At 35.3% G+C, this 14,516-nt stretch overlaps 1 protein-coding gene across 2 annotated transcripts; it reads left to right on the top strand.

The window, feature by feature from the left end:
* The first annotated feature begins 10,335 nt into the window (after positions 1 to 10,335).
* Positions 10,336 to 13,882, top strand: dynlrb1 (dynein, light chain, roadblock-type 1). Of its 2 annotated transcripts, XM_051675298.1 has the most exons (5): positions 10,349 to 10,437; positions 10,525 to 10,711; positions 10,808 to 10,883; positions 12,186 to 12,353; positions 13,484 to 13,882. In XM_051675298.1, exons 2-5 carry the CDS (start codon positions 10,634 to 10,636, stop codon positions 13,525 to 13,527), a joined length of 366 nt encoding a protein of 121 aa, XP_051531258.1. In that variant the 5' UTR covers positions 10,349 to 10,437; positions 10,525 to 10,633; the 3' UTR covers positions 13,528 to 13,882. The 2 variants fall into 2 exon arrangements, with proteins under 2 accessions (XP_051531259.1, XP_051531258.1); XM_051675299.1 differs by lacking the exon at positions 10,525 to 10,711 and having other exon boundaries at positions 10,336 to 10,441; positions 10,812 to 10,883.
* The last annotated feature ends 634 nt before the right edge of the window (positions 13,883 to 14,516 follow it).

Genomic DNA, 14,516 nt, shown 5'->3' with positions numbered 1-14,516 from the left:
GTAGAGTAGAGGTTGAAAGGGAGGGGTAATCAAAAATGTTTGGATGTAGCCAACTACACCACCTTGGGACTCTCACTCAAGGCCTTAAACTTAACTAAGAGGGAACCACTTGCACTCAGAAAGAACACAAGTTCATTCTACCCAATGAAGACTGAGACGTTTTCATACATTTAACACACACACACACACACACACCCCATTTCCTTTCAATTACCTAGACATTTGAGCAGAATAAAAAAAAAAAAAAAAAAAAAAAAAAAAAAACAACACACAAAGAGCTGGAGCTGTCCTTCAGAGAGGCAAACTGCTCCGAGAGAATAATTGACTAAAAAGAATTCACTATACCCACATACACACTGTGATAAACCTGTACTTGAATGCAACCATCTCAGCAGACAGTGAGACAGCAAAAACACGCCTGGACCAGCCTCCCTGGGCAAACCCTCAGCACTGTAAATAGATAAATATTAAAACAGATCAAAGTTAAATGACAGCGATACGAGGAATGTTTTGATATCACCATCAGTGACTCAACAAAACAATTCTCAAATGAGCCAAAAGGTCCACATATACCAAGATTACCAACTAACGATTATAGTTAAACTAAATTCACCAAAAAATAAAATATGAATCAAGACAGACAAAACAGCAGCGCAGCCTGGGTTTACATTTCCTTGTGGGCACTCACACCACTCCATACCGGAGATGGTCAGACAGACCCACCCCTCAGACCTACACACAGTGCAGGAACCACACAGGCAAATTAGCTGTATATATTATTGAACGCGGTTGTGCAACTCCAGCTGCAAAACACAAGCTAAAGTTATGGACATGGGTTTTACGAATTCACAGCACAATTCACATGCACACACACAGGGCCATTAAAAAATACAGTTTAGAATTTTTTGTGGCCCCTTTGGACCTGTGGACCTCTAGAATCATTACCACCTTTCACCCCACCAGCTACGGCCCTGCATACACACATACCTCAAATCACTGCAAAGGTAAAAAACAAATGAAATCCCAGGCTGCACGACACCAATAGCCCCCACTGGGGGAATGCCAAGAGTGACTGAGTGGTACCAGCCACCAGCAACGCACCCAGGCAACTACTTGGGGTGTGCTTATATTGCCTTTGCATCAACCTAATTAGCAGAGGCACAGGTGATGTCAGTGATGGAACAAGAGCTGTGGGTTCTGCTACACATATAAAGGGATTTGACAAACTGGCATGTGCATTTGAGAATATGACTTTAATTTAGTTGTCTGTTAACTGTTTTGAAATCATGAATCTTGTATTAGAGAAATTTGTGTGTAGTCTTTTGAGAAAATGATGAAAATCAAGAAAAATTTGTTTAGGACAATTACAAAGGGTTCAGATGGTTGAGTTAATTGTTTTGAGAGCAGTGTTATGAGTTTGGAGAAATGTGTAAAATCGATTGAGACAAATAGTACTGTATATCTAGATAGATTAGTTCAACTCTGTCAATAATCTCTGGTGATGCAACAACTTTGGTTTTAACACTGAAGGACAATGAGATAAGCAGCTGCAAACTGAAGCACCATCTAATCTGAGAAGTCCACGTAGTAGGACTAAGAGAGCAAAACATGATCATGTGTTAACATAAGCAGCTGTATAGAAAACCACCATTAACATGAAAAAAAAAAAATGAATAGTCCTAGATATTTTGTAGCATCATGTTGATTACCACAAAAATTAAGAAAAACAGAAAAGTTAATGTTAAATGCTTTTATAAAATGGTGCCTTTAAGCCCCATTCACTTCCACCGTAAGAGCTTTACTGTAACTGTTTTAGAAAAGGAAGGATGTCTCAAAATGAATTTTTTTTTTTTTTGGTAATCAACATTATGCCAGAAATGTGATTGATTGAGCTTAACTTGTTTTTTAACTTGGTCTTTCTGGCACACAATGGCAAACAAAATGAGCGTAAGCATAAATCTTGGGATGTTGATTCTTTTTAGCTTGGAAAGACAATAAGAAGGGAAATTTTGAGCTGTTTTCAAAAGCTTTTTAATAAACATACTTTTGGGGTGTTATAGCCACAGGATCATATTTCCTCACCCTGTCAGCAGTCATGGGCAAGAATCAGCAGCCCCTGTTGGGCAATAGCTGGTGTCCAGTTACACCACAGAGACAGAGAACAGGCAGAGATTTACCCACAATTTCAAAGGGAGCCCATCTCTTAAAATAAGTGTGCAAGCTCTTGTTTTTTGTTGATTTTTGTTTTGTGCAAAAAGATGAAGGGATAACATTGCAGTTTGGCCTTTGTTTTGCCAGTTATGGTACAGTTAGGATCTGCAGAAAACAGGTATTAACATAGAATACTATTTTCATGTTATTTATGAGTGAATCTGAGATACCAGTCACTGTCTCTGAATGTAAAGTTAAAGTATTTATTACATGATGAGAAAATGGTGAAGATGACCAGAAAGTGCCAGACACTGAATTTGCTGGCGTAAGAGAAACCCTAGACAAAGCACGCCTCTAAAAGGTTTTTTCTCATGGGGGAAAATGGCTCTGCTCATAGATATCCAGATTTTACACCTCAAGAGTGTCACTAATGAGTCTCTGTTTCATGTATAATACTTGAATGTTATAAAAGAGTGGATGCCTTGCAGACTCTGTGCATTGAAAAAACATTTGAATACTCACGTGAACCTACCACATTATGCACAATAGCTGTAGGCATGATCTTTACATTTACATTTGTTCACATTTACATAGGGTTTATGTTTGATAGTAGTTATGGATGCTTTGGATGTAGATTGTTGGAATGTACTTGAGGCCAAGGTATGCCGTTCTAGCTTGATAGATTCTTATAACTCTGATTGGGAAGGTGTATTATTAGCATGCTTGCATGGGTAAAAAGGAAATGACAAGCTTGTACATTGTGGTTCCACCGAGACTCGGTCACAGACTGCAAAGACTGCGTAACATCTTTGGTAATACAGATAAATTATTAATACAGAGTAAACCAATGTTAACTGTATTTTCAGGTCATATTGCCAGGTTTGAAATGCATGTGACATATGGCATCAACCATAGTCAAATTTGAGTTTTGCTAAGTTGTTTCTCCTTCAGCTGAGATGTTTGCTTTATGTTTCCACCAAATGTGAAGCACCCCCTGCACTTAAAGCTTCATGTAACTGCACATATGGAACGACTCAAAGTTTCCATGTGTAAGATACAAGGGTAAAGCTGACCTAGCAGCAGTCATTAAATGGAAAACCTGAGGCAAAGTTTGGAAGGGAAGTAACTTAACTCATAAACCCACAGTGTGTCTGCTCAGGTCTCTCTACTCTCATCATGGAACTGTACCATCTTATGTCATGTGTAGTTTCAAAACCACAAAAATCTTCTGGTTTGAAAATGTAATGTATACGGTATACTGTAAAAACTAGCCAAAAGTGTTTTTTTATTTTATATATTTTATTTTTTAACTGTACAAATACAGAAATTGTGCATACTGGGAAAAAATACTGACACCATATCATACTATTTAAATGTAGCAAAAACAAAGGCCTTCACATACATATTCATTCCATTCTTGTTCTTATATGCTGTTCTTATTTTAGCTGTTACAGATAGATATTGTATAGTGTGAACAATTTGTTTGCTTCTTCCCCACTATTTTTTCAAATTACTAGTATTACAACTTACCCAGATAGTCTACTGGGGTAGGACATAACAAATACACTCAACAAATTTAGTCTGGTATTTAATAATATGGCTTAAATGACTTTAAGCAATGTTCCGGATTCAATACAAGTTAAGCTCAGTCGACAGCATCTGTGTCATAATGCTGACTGTGACAAAAAAAAAAATAAATAAATAAATAAAAAAAAAAAAAAAAATATATATATATATATATATATATATATATATATATATATATATATATATATATATATATATATATTGACTAGTCTCTTTCTTAAAAAAAAAAAAAAAGAGAGAGAGAAAATGAGGCAAAAATCGAGGTTACAGTGAGGCACTTACAATGGAGTGAATAGGGCCAGTCTTTAGAGTGTTTAAGGCAGAAATGTGCAGCTTATAATTTTATATTTATAATATAAAATTCCACTTCTATTGTACTGTAAGTGCCTTACTGTAACCCATATTTATTTATTTATTTTTTTAAGGAGAAAGGATTCTAATTAATTTTTTGTGGTAATTAACATTAAATGCTGTCGATTGAGCTTAACTTGTATTTAATCCGGAATATTATTTAAAATGTGTCAACCAATGTAGCAATCTATTTTAGAGCTCCTTGGTAGCAATGTGTTAAAGCAGGGCCGTTCTAAGGTAAACCTACAAGCTTAGCATAAAATAGCACAACGCAGCATACACATTCTATGGGAGGTACACTGCCGAGGAGACAAGAGGCCGTTCTTTTTGAATGGATGTCTATGGAGGAGATGCTTCAGTGTGCTGAATAACTGCTTTTGTGAGGAAACATCACTTAATTAACTGACCACATGTTTTACTTTAAACAATAATTTTGGAATGAACTATGTGTGGAGTTTACTACAATAAAATTGCTGTTTTATAAGAGGAGACACGGGCAATTTTGCGACAGGTAGGTGTCAGTTTATGGCTCCCCCATACATTTGTAAGGTATCCGCAAATGGTGACTTAACTGTCGTAACACTCTAGTTGCCCGTTACGCTCTCTGCTATGATAGACCCGCAGAGGTTCTATAATTAAAAGAATCTCTGGTTAAAGGTGCACTCAGTGACTTTTATTGTTTGTTTAATCTTGGACTTACAGTGATACCTAGTGGCGTGGATGCATCATCATTCAATATAAAATGGGTGTCCATGCAAATACTCAAGATATGCGACTTTGTATATAAAGTCTGGCATCAACTCACAATCTTTTTAGGGTTAAGCCAGCAGTATTTGGCTGGTCATGTGATTCTAACATGCCCCATGAGGGGACCCTCTCCATGTAAAATAAAAAAGCTTTTAAAAGAAGAATCAGAATCAAAACCAGAATGAGCTTTAATGCCAAGTGTGCTCATGCACACAAGGATTTTATTTTTATTTTTTGTATTATTATTTTTTTGGGATGATAGGAGAAACAAGCAAGTGCACACAGAACATTACAGTGAGACACGGAATATGAAACATGGTAAGAGTATAAATAGACACAAATAATATGACATATAACATAGAATGGCGTATGTACATGTGCAAGTTGTAATGTATGTGTAAGGTAGGGTTATGTACAGTTATTTAATTAAATTTGAGTGAATTTACATATGTACATGACAAATTTATACATTATTGCATTATGGGAGTCCTGAAGGCAGATTCATTGTTCATCTGGTAAATGGCCTGAAGGTAAAAACTGTTCTTGTGCTTGCGCTCAAGTGCTCTGTAGCACCGGCCAGAGGGCAACAGTTCAAAAAGGGAGTGAGCAGGGTGTGTGGGGTCCTGAGTGATTCTACCTGCACGTTTCCTCACTCTGGTGATGTACAGGTCATGGAGGGTGGGCAGGGGGGCACCAATGATCCTCTCAGCAGTCCTGACTGTCCGTTGTAGTTTCCTTCTGTCTGATTTGGTGGCTGAACCAAACCAGACAGTTATAGATGTACACAGGACAGACGCATTGACGGCTGAGTAGAACTGTATCAGCAGCTCCTGTGGCAGGTTGAACTCCCTCAGCTGGTGAAGGAAGTACAACCTCTGCTGAGCCTTCTTCACAATGGAGCCTATGCGGGTGTCCCACTTCAGGTCCTGAGAGATGGTAGAGTCCAGGAACCTGAATGACTCCACTCCTGCCACAGTGCTGTTCAGGATGGTGAGGGGGGAGATGATAGTCCACTATCATCTCCACTGTTTTGAACGTGTTCAGCTCAAGGCAACGTGTTCAGCAAAAGCTACTCATATGACTGGAGTCTCCATCTCATGTGAGTGCTCATGATTTTATACATATGTTTCAGAATTACAATTAATTTCTTTAAGTGTAAAACTTTTTTTAATGAGTGAACCTTTAAAACATGAGAGATCTACGAACAAAACTAGTTCTTTGAGGTTAGAATTGCGCTTAAACTAATTAATAATGACAAAGGAGAATTTTTTGGTTTTCCATTATCAAGATTATCAATGTTACTGCTATATGACAAGCAGATCAGCTAAAATAAAAGTAATCCTGGAAGCAGCATCAGAATTCTTGGGGATTTCAGGAATATCAGTTCAAATGATATATGATGTTCTTTCTCGATCATCAATTCATGATGCTTCTCAATTGTCTGATTAGCCTGATGGTAATAAGTGTTCTACAATGGAATGCAAGAAGTCTCACAGCAAATGGACAAGAATTTAAGAAATTTATAATGGAATTAAAACAAAAAACAAGAATAATATGTGTACAAGAATCATGGCTCAAACCAAATCTGCAATTTAAAATATTTGGATATAATTCTGTCTGGAAGGATAGAAAGGGAGCACAAGGTGGAGGGGTAGTGACATTTATTCAAGAGGGAATAGCATAAAGAACACTTACAGATGTCAAAGAAATAGAATGTGTTGGTATCTACCAAGAGGGATCAATTGTGATTTTTAACTTTTACAATCCATGTGATAAAATTTCACAAGAGTTACTTGAAAAGGTTGGTGGAAATACAGGGAAAAGGGAACTATGTTGTGGAGATTTCAATGCACATAATTGGCTATGGGGTAGTACAAAGATAGATTGTAATGGGGAAAGAGTGGAACAGTTTATGGATGATAGATCACTGGTATGTTTAAATACAGGAGAAGGCACTAGATACAATATAACAGGGAATACTACATCAAGTATAGATCTAACAATGATTTCAAATGAGATGGCAGAGATGTGTGAATGGTATGTGATCTTTCCAATAATTGGCACAATAAGAGTTAACAGATATAAAATAGATTATTATCTGCAAAGAAAATGGTTATATGGAAAAGTAGACTGGAAATCTTTTAAAAATTATTGTGAGAGAAATATAAATCTAGTAAATGAAGAATCAGTAGAAATGTTTTGTGGATCTCTTTCTAATAAGATATTAGAAGCAGCAATATTATATATCCCTCAAAGGAAAGCAGGTCAGAAAATGAAGAATATACCATGGTGGACAGAAGAGTGTAATAGAGCAATTAAGAAAATAAACAATATATTCAAACAACTAAGGAAAAACATGAATATGACTAATCTTTTGAAATACAAGAGAGCTAGAGCAAATGCAAGAAGAATTATAAAGAATGCTAAAAAAGTATGTTGGAGAAATTTCTGTTCAACAATAGGAAAAGATACACCTATGATTAAAATCTGGAAAATGGTACGAAGTATGAGTGGAAAAGGTAAAAAGACATTTCAAATACCAGTTTTAGTAGAAAATGATGTAGTTGCAATATCAGATATAGAAAAAGAAAATTTATTTGGAAAAGCATTAGAAAGATCTCATAATATAGAATTGGGAGGAAAATATGAACAAAGTAGAAGAACTATGTTAGAAAGAAATCAGGATATTATGAGGAAGAAAAATAATAGTGACTGCTGTTTAGATATGGAATTCACAATTACAGAATTAAGAGTTTCTTTGCAAAGCCGTGATAATACTGCACCTGGACAGGATAATTTAAGTTATATAATGTTCAAGCATTTATCAGATAAGACATTACATTTGAAACTTAAATTGAATAATAAGATCTGGAAAGAAGGAGTAATTCCAAAAACATAGAAACAGGCAGTAGTAATACCGATTGTAAAGCCAAGGAAAGTTCCAAATTTACCTGGAAGTTATCGTCCAATAGCGTTAACCTCAAACTTATGTAAATTAATGGAAAAAATTATAGTAAAACATTTGTCTTATGATCTAGAAAAGAAAGGGAAATATAGTAAATATCAATGTGGTTTCAGGAGTGGAAGATCGACAATAGATGCTTTAGTAAAAATAAGTAATGATATAGAAAAAACAATGAGTATGAAAGAAATCATGGCTGTGGTATATATTTTGATATTGAAAAGGCATATGATATGGTATGGAGAGAAGGATTGCTAATAAAAGCTGATAGAATGGGAATAGCAGGTAGAATGTATAATTGGTTGTTACGATTTTTATTTGAAAGAACATTTGTAGTTAAGGTGGGTTCAAGCCAGTCATCTGTTTTGAATGCAGTAAATGGTATACCACAGGGAAGTGTAATCAGTCCTCTACTTTTTAATGTTATGATTAATGATATATTTGGAAACGTAGGCCCTGGTATACGATGTGCATTATATGCAGATGATGGCGCCATATGGAAGAGGGGTCGAAACATCTCGCAGGTCATCTCTTGCATGCAGGCAGCCATTAAAAAGGTGGAAGAGTGGACTATAGACTGGAGGTTTAAAATGTCAACAAGTAAATCATGTTGTATGTTCTATTCTCGCAAAAGAGAAATCCCAGAACATTATGAATTAATATTATATGATAAAGCTTTAGAACGAGTACAAACATTTAAATATCTAGGTGTCTGGTTTGATAGCAGATATACATGGAAAAAACATATAGATGAAATTGATAATAAATGTAGAAACTCCTTAAATGTGATGAGGGCAATAGCTGGCAAAGAGTGGGGAGCAGAAAGAATAGGATTGTTGATGATATATCAAGCTATGATTAGATCTGTGTTGGATTATGGCTGAATGATATATGGTGCCGCATCAATAACATTATTAAAGTGATTGGATATAATACAGTATAGAGCTCTTAGGATATGCTCAGGAGCAGTAAAATCAACACCACTTAATGCTCTACTGCTTGAGGCAAATGAAGTGCCACTGAATTTGCGTAGAGTAAAATTATCACTGATATACTGGAAATATATGAAGAGTTATGTTGGAAATCACATTGCTACTGAGGTATTAAATAACTGCTGGGAATCTATAAACAAAAAAGAAAGGGGATTTGGATGGAGCATAAGCCCCTTAACAGAAAAATATCAGATTGCAGAGACTGAGTGTAATATGTCACCTGTATGGGGAGAGGTACCGGCATGGACTTTTCCTGAGGTCGAAATTGATCTGGAGATGTTAGAAAAGATAAGGGATTGGGAGGAAATGGGCATGACAACATCTAATGTAAAAAAGCATGTTCAGGGAAAATTTTATGAAAGTCTACAAATATATACAGATGGATCAAAAGCTCCAACCACAGGAATTACAGGAATAGGAGTGTATATTCCAGTAGTAAGTGTAGAAATGTCAAAAAGATTAACAGCTAATTTATCTATATATTCTGTAGAGATAACTGCCATCATAATAGGTTTAACATGGGCAGAGGAAATAAGACCTGACAGAGTAGTTATATGTTCTGATTCAGCGTCAGTATTAACATCATTAGCTACCCGAAGATCATCCAGAGAAGATTTGATAAATGAAATATCCATGCTCTTGTATTGTATTCAAAGGAAAGAAGGGTCAGTCAGATTCTGTTGGGTACCAGCACATAAAGGGATTCTTGGAAATGAAGCTGCTGATGAGTTAGCGAAGAAGGCTTTAAAAATAAATGACGAGGATATTAGAGTACCACTAGGTAAGGGGGAAATAAAATCTATTATTAAGAAAAATATTAAGAAAGAGTAGCAAGAAATATGGGATAAGGACAAGAAGGGAAGGCATTTATATAAAATTAAAAAAAACAGGTAGAAATGAATAAAAATATTTGTGGCAGAAACAGGAAGGAAGAGGTTATAATAACTAGATTAAGTCTTGGTCATACAGGATTGAACTCTTCATTGGCTTTAATAGGAATCCAAGGAAATGATTTATGCGAATATTGTAGAGGGAAAAAACTGTAGAGCATGTCATATTTGATTGTAGAAGGTATATACAGGAGAGAAGGGAATTAATACAATATTTAAACAATAATGGATATAAAGATAGGGAGTTGGGAGTATCTATTAGGAACAGAGGTTAATAGAGATAGGTTGGGATACAGGGTTTTAATACAATACACGTACATTACAGGTTTGAGTGATAGAATTTAAATATATCAAAGAACAGATTTGTGTTGTAATGTGTCAGTCTGGATCCAGAAGAACTCAGTGTGGAAGCTGGAGGAGCTGAACATGCAGCGCCAGCTGACACCTGGGTCCTAGTGGATCTAGACTTGAGGTAAACGAGTTTATTTATTTATTTATTTATTTATTTATTTAAGGGATTAAGAGAAAGGCATGGAATACGATGCATTAAACTGAACAATAGGTGATGGCATATGCTCGTGACACCAGTCCGCCATTAAAATAAAAGAAGAAGAAGAAGAAGAATTGCGCTTGTTTTTCCTCCAATCCAGCAGATGGCAGTAAATGCTAAAAGTCCTTACATCAACACAACAGCTTCTTCTTTCGCCGCTTGCTGAATCTTCCATAGCAACGAAAACACCGACTTTTTTGTACGATGGCAAGTATATTTAATCTTTTCATCTGTGTCACTTGAACAGACTAATGCGTGTGTTTAATTGAAATCTCATGTTTGTTTTCTTGTCAGTTTCGCGGTTTTGTGAGCTGACATTGACTGTGCAGGGCGTTGTCATGTATGAGACTTGGCCTACAGTTAGCTCTCTCCAGCTGCGGCATAGAATACAAATAATAAACAAATGCAAAAAAATATGATCCTTTGTCAGCAGACAAATATCAGTAGGGATTTCAAAGAGCTCCGATGCAGAAAGAAAGAGGTGCATGCTGATTCTTGATCGGTGACAAACAGTTACACCCACAGTTTTTTTATTGTGTATTTTTCTGATTTAATCACTTTTGTGTTTATTTTGCAGGCAGAGGTTGAGGAGACACTTAAGAGAATCCAGAGCCAGAAAGGAGTGCAAGGAATCATCATTGTTAATGCAGAAGGTAGCTGACATTCAGGGTTCTTTTCTTGGTCAATTGGTCTTTGGCGGTGATTGAAGAATGCAGTCAAAATCATGCTTGAAGATGGTCAAATACAATTAATTCATATATAACATAATTACTTAATTGCATATCAGATTTACACTGGATATGAGTTACTCTTCATTATCTAAGCATCTGAAACCCTTTGTATTATTATTATTATTATTATTATTATTTTTTTTACTTTAAGGTGAGTAGACCACTTTACTGAGTTGGGACTGTGAAAAGTTTGTTTTCTACTCCATAATAGATTGTTTTTGTTTTCATCAGGCTCTTAATGCATTAAGTATGAATATCTGAAAGCAAACAAGGCCAGTTTATTTCCTAATATCATCATACAAACAGAACATTGATTACACAAGAGGAAAGTTGTCGATTTTACAGTCATTTTAGGGGGAACCCTGCTCCTGGAGTGCCACTGTCCAGCAGAGTTTAGCTCCAACCCTATCCAAACAAACTTGAGCAAACTAATTAAGGTCACCAGGATTGCTTGAAAAATTAAGGGCAGGTGTGTTTGATTAGGGTTGCAGCCAAACCCTGCAGGTCAGTGGCACTCCAGGAGCAGGGTTACAGGTTTGCATTGTCATGGCAACGAAGTTGTAAAATTGGATAGCCTTACAAAAATCACAGATTCACATGCAAATGAGCTTTGCGGCAAACATGTGGCAAATTGTCAATTGTTGCCAAAGGTTTGCTGCAGGTTCATCACTACTGGTGAAGAGCTGCAAACTTCAGGCAAACATTTGCGGCGAATCACAAGCTCATTTGCATGTGAACATAATGAATGGCAAGTTTGCGGCTCGTTTGCCAGAACTCTAGCTTTTTTGTAATGGATATAACATTACTCAGAAACGGTTATATTAAGCGATTTTATCACACTAAAAATCATGTTTACACACATATTGTTTACGTCTTGTGGCTACTTTTGAATCAGTGAGTATTTCAACGTTTACGGATTGGCCCCATTGACTTTTATTGTAAGTGTCTCACTGTAACCCAGATGTTTAGTTCATAAGTCTTGGAGGCCATAATCCTTTTATGTACTTGCCTGTACATTTACAGTGCTATGAATATCATTACAGTTGCTTCAGCAGCCTAAAATTTATCTTGGGTAGCCTCTGAAATTTTTTCATTGCTGTCAGAACCCTGACACTCTTATTCCATATTTTTAGTATTTAAGTGGAAGCTAGAGAAAGAAAAAAAAAGACTGTCTTATTCTTCTTTTTTCCCTCTGGGTTTTTCTTTTGCTCTCTCTTTCAATAGGCATCCCTATCAAAAGCACCCTTGATAACTTGAGCACTGTACAATATGCTGCCAATATCCAGCAGCTGCTAATGAAGGCACGGAGCATGGTGAGAGACATTGACCCTCAGAATGACCTCACTTTTCTCAGGGTTCGCTCAAAGAAGAATGAGATCATGATTGCTCCAGGTAAACAGAAGTGAACTTATGATCATATAATGCTCATATCCAGCTAACTATTAGGTTAGTGGTGATGTCACAACAAATAGCTCATATAACTGCATTACTGTGACTATAATACATCCATAAATGTGAAGATAGTGTTTAGTTTTTAGCTGACAGTGTTTGATTATTTACAGTGTTCGTCTTGAAATTAGTAAATTATTAGTGTTCTCTTGTTGTACAGCAGGATAAGACAGGTATTCTTATTTCTAAGTCTGATACCTGCCAAGAGAATTATAATTCTCTCATCATTTAGTCAGCCTCATGCCGTCTCAAACTCGTATTACATTTTTTTTCTTCTGCTGAATATAAACAAATATATTTTTAAGGATGTATGATGTGTTTTTGTCTATACAATGTAAGTCAGTAGGGACCAAAACTTTTAAGCGCCAAAAAGGAAACAAAGGCAGCATGAAAGTAATCCATAAAACTCAAGTGGTTTAATCCGTGTCTTCTGAAGTGATATGATAGCTTTGGATGAGAAACAAATTTAAGTCCTGATTCACTATAAATCTGACTTTCATTGTAAGGATGTTACATGAGGGTAAGTAAATGATGAGATAAATATTTTTTTGGGTGAGCTATCTCTTTTACACATTTAATATTTATCTAATATTAGCCAAAATTACCTTCCATAAGCTTCTAGCCAGACTGCGGTGTTCCTCACTGAATGATACCTATATCAACTTGGTCAAAGGAGGGACAACACTCTCTTAAAGAAAAAAGAACTACATAGAAAATGAATTAACCACTAACAAAAGCTTATTATCTACGTGTATATCCTCAGTTAATTTGGGATGACTTCAACACTAAAACTTATAGTTCCTACAAAATCATTTTGTTTAACCATTGACCCACAACACTTACTTAGTTTGCTAATTGTAACCTCTAATAGCTCTAAACATAAATAACTAATATTGGTATTATATTTATTCATTTTCTGTTATACCATAATTATGTGAAAAGCTGCTTTGAAACAATGCTTGTTGTGAAAAGCGCAATACAAATAAATTTGACTTGACTTGAAATTTTACTTAATATGAATTATAATAATCTTACATTTTATTTAAATTGATTTAATTCTGTTCTCTCTGCAGACAAGGACTATTTCCTGATTGTCATTCAGAATCCTACAGAGTAGTACTAAATCATCATAGTAGTGTTGCCATAGTAATGTCTTTTTTAATTAATTGCCAAAAGTGTTTTGCTTTTAATATATTCCAGAAAAGTGAAGTTTATATTGTAACACATAGTTACTAGAAAGTAAAATAAGTGGATGAATTTGGTTTACTGTATTAGTTCCATATTTAATATTATTCTCTTTGTACTGCTCTTGTTTATCATAGCAATAATGTTTTTTTTTCTTAATTTATTGTTCTTTCATATTCTCCCTGCAAGAAATCTAGTTGTTCTTCATCTATATGCTTCAATGTGACACTATGAAATGCCTTAACTACTTCTGTGTGCAAGAATGGACAATAAAAAAGTGAAGCATTTCATTATTTATTTATTGGCTGTGTATTGTATATATAATGGAAATATGAAGTCTCTCCAAGTATACAAAGAATAGATAACATGGAAAAGCAATTTCAGTAACACAAGCCTACTGACTAATGTTGCACCATATCTATACACAACAGAAACTACAATCGTGGTGCCTTTTGATGATTTACTTCGTAGATGTATTTAAAATGACATGATAACGTTTTACATCATCTTTCGTGATCATCACTGGAATGAGAATGAGCAAACATTACATTATGTAGTTACTGTAAATGCTGCTTAATTAGACCATTACTTAATTTACATTCAAATAATTAGAAATGTTTTGGAACATGGAACTTAGGTTCATGGATTTTTATGTGTTTCCTTCTGTCTGTCTACATACAAATTGTAGGGTCCGAAGTTCTGGACACATGAAAGACTTTTTTTTTTTTTTTAAATATTATTGAACAGAGTGTGCCAGGGTTTTGAAAACTGCACTATTTCATACAAATTGACACTATATTGTGTTACAATATATTCACACTATATTCATACTAATAGTTTCACTCAGAGTATTCTGGCGATACTACATTCTATAATGATAAATAAATGTTTTAAATTAGAAAGCATTATAGAAGCTTTTGG

Source organism: Myxocyprinus asiaticus, chromosome 37 (assembly GCF_019703515.2).
Source record: "Myxocyprinus asiaticus isolate MX2 ecotype Aquarium Trade chromosome 37, UBuf_Myxa_2, whole genome shotgun sequence".
NCBI classification, from domain to species: Eukaryota; Metazoa; Chordata; class Actinopteri; order Cypriniformes; family Catostomidae; genus Myxocyprinus; species Myxocyprinus asiaticus.
The sequence above is the reverse complement of the archived record's forward strand: the minus strand, read 5'-3'. Positions and strand labels throughout refer to the sequence as shown.

What these genes read in the sequence shown, in the direction of transcription:
- dynlrb1 (XM_051675298.1), top strand. Translation starts at nt 10,634, where the DNA reads ATGCAAAAAAATATGATCCTTTGTCAGCAGACAAATATCAGTAGGGAT. An exon ending in CATCATTGTTAATGCAGAAG is followed by an intron (nt 10,884 to 12,185) that starts GTAGCTGACATT and finishes CTCTTTCAATAG; the next exon opens with GCATCCCTATCAAAAGCACC. An exon ending in TGAGATCATGATTGCTCCAG is followed by an intron (nt 12,354 to 13,483) that starts GTAAACAGAAGT and finishes TTCTCTCTGCAG; the next exon opens with ACAAGGACTATTTCCTGATT.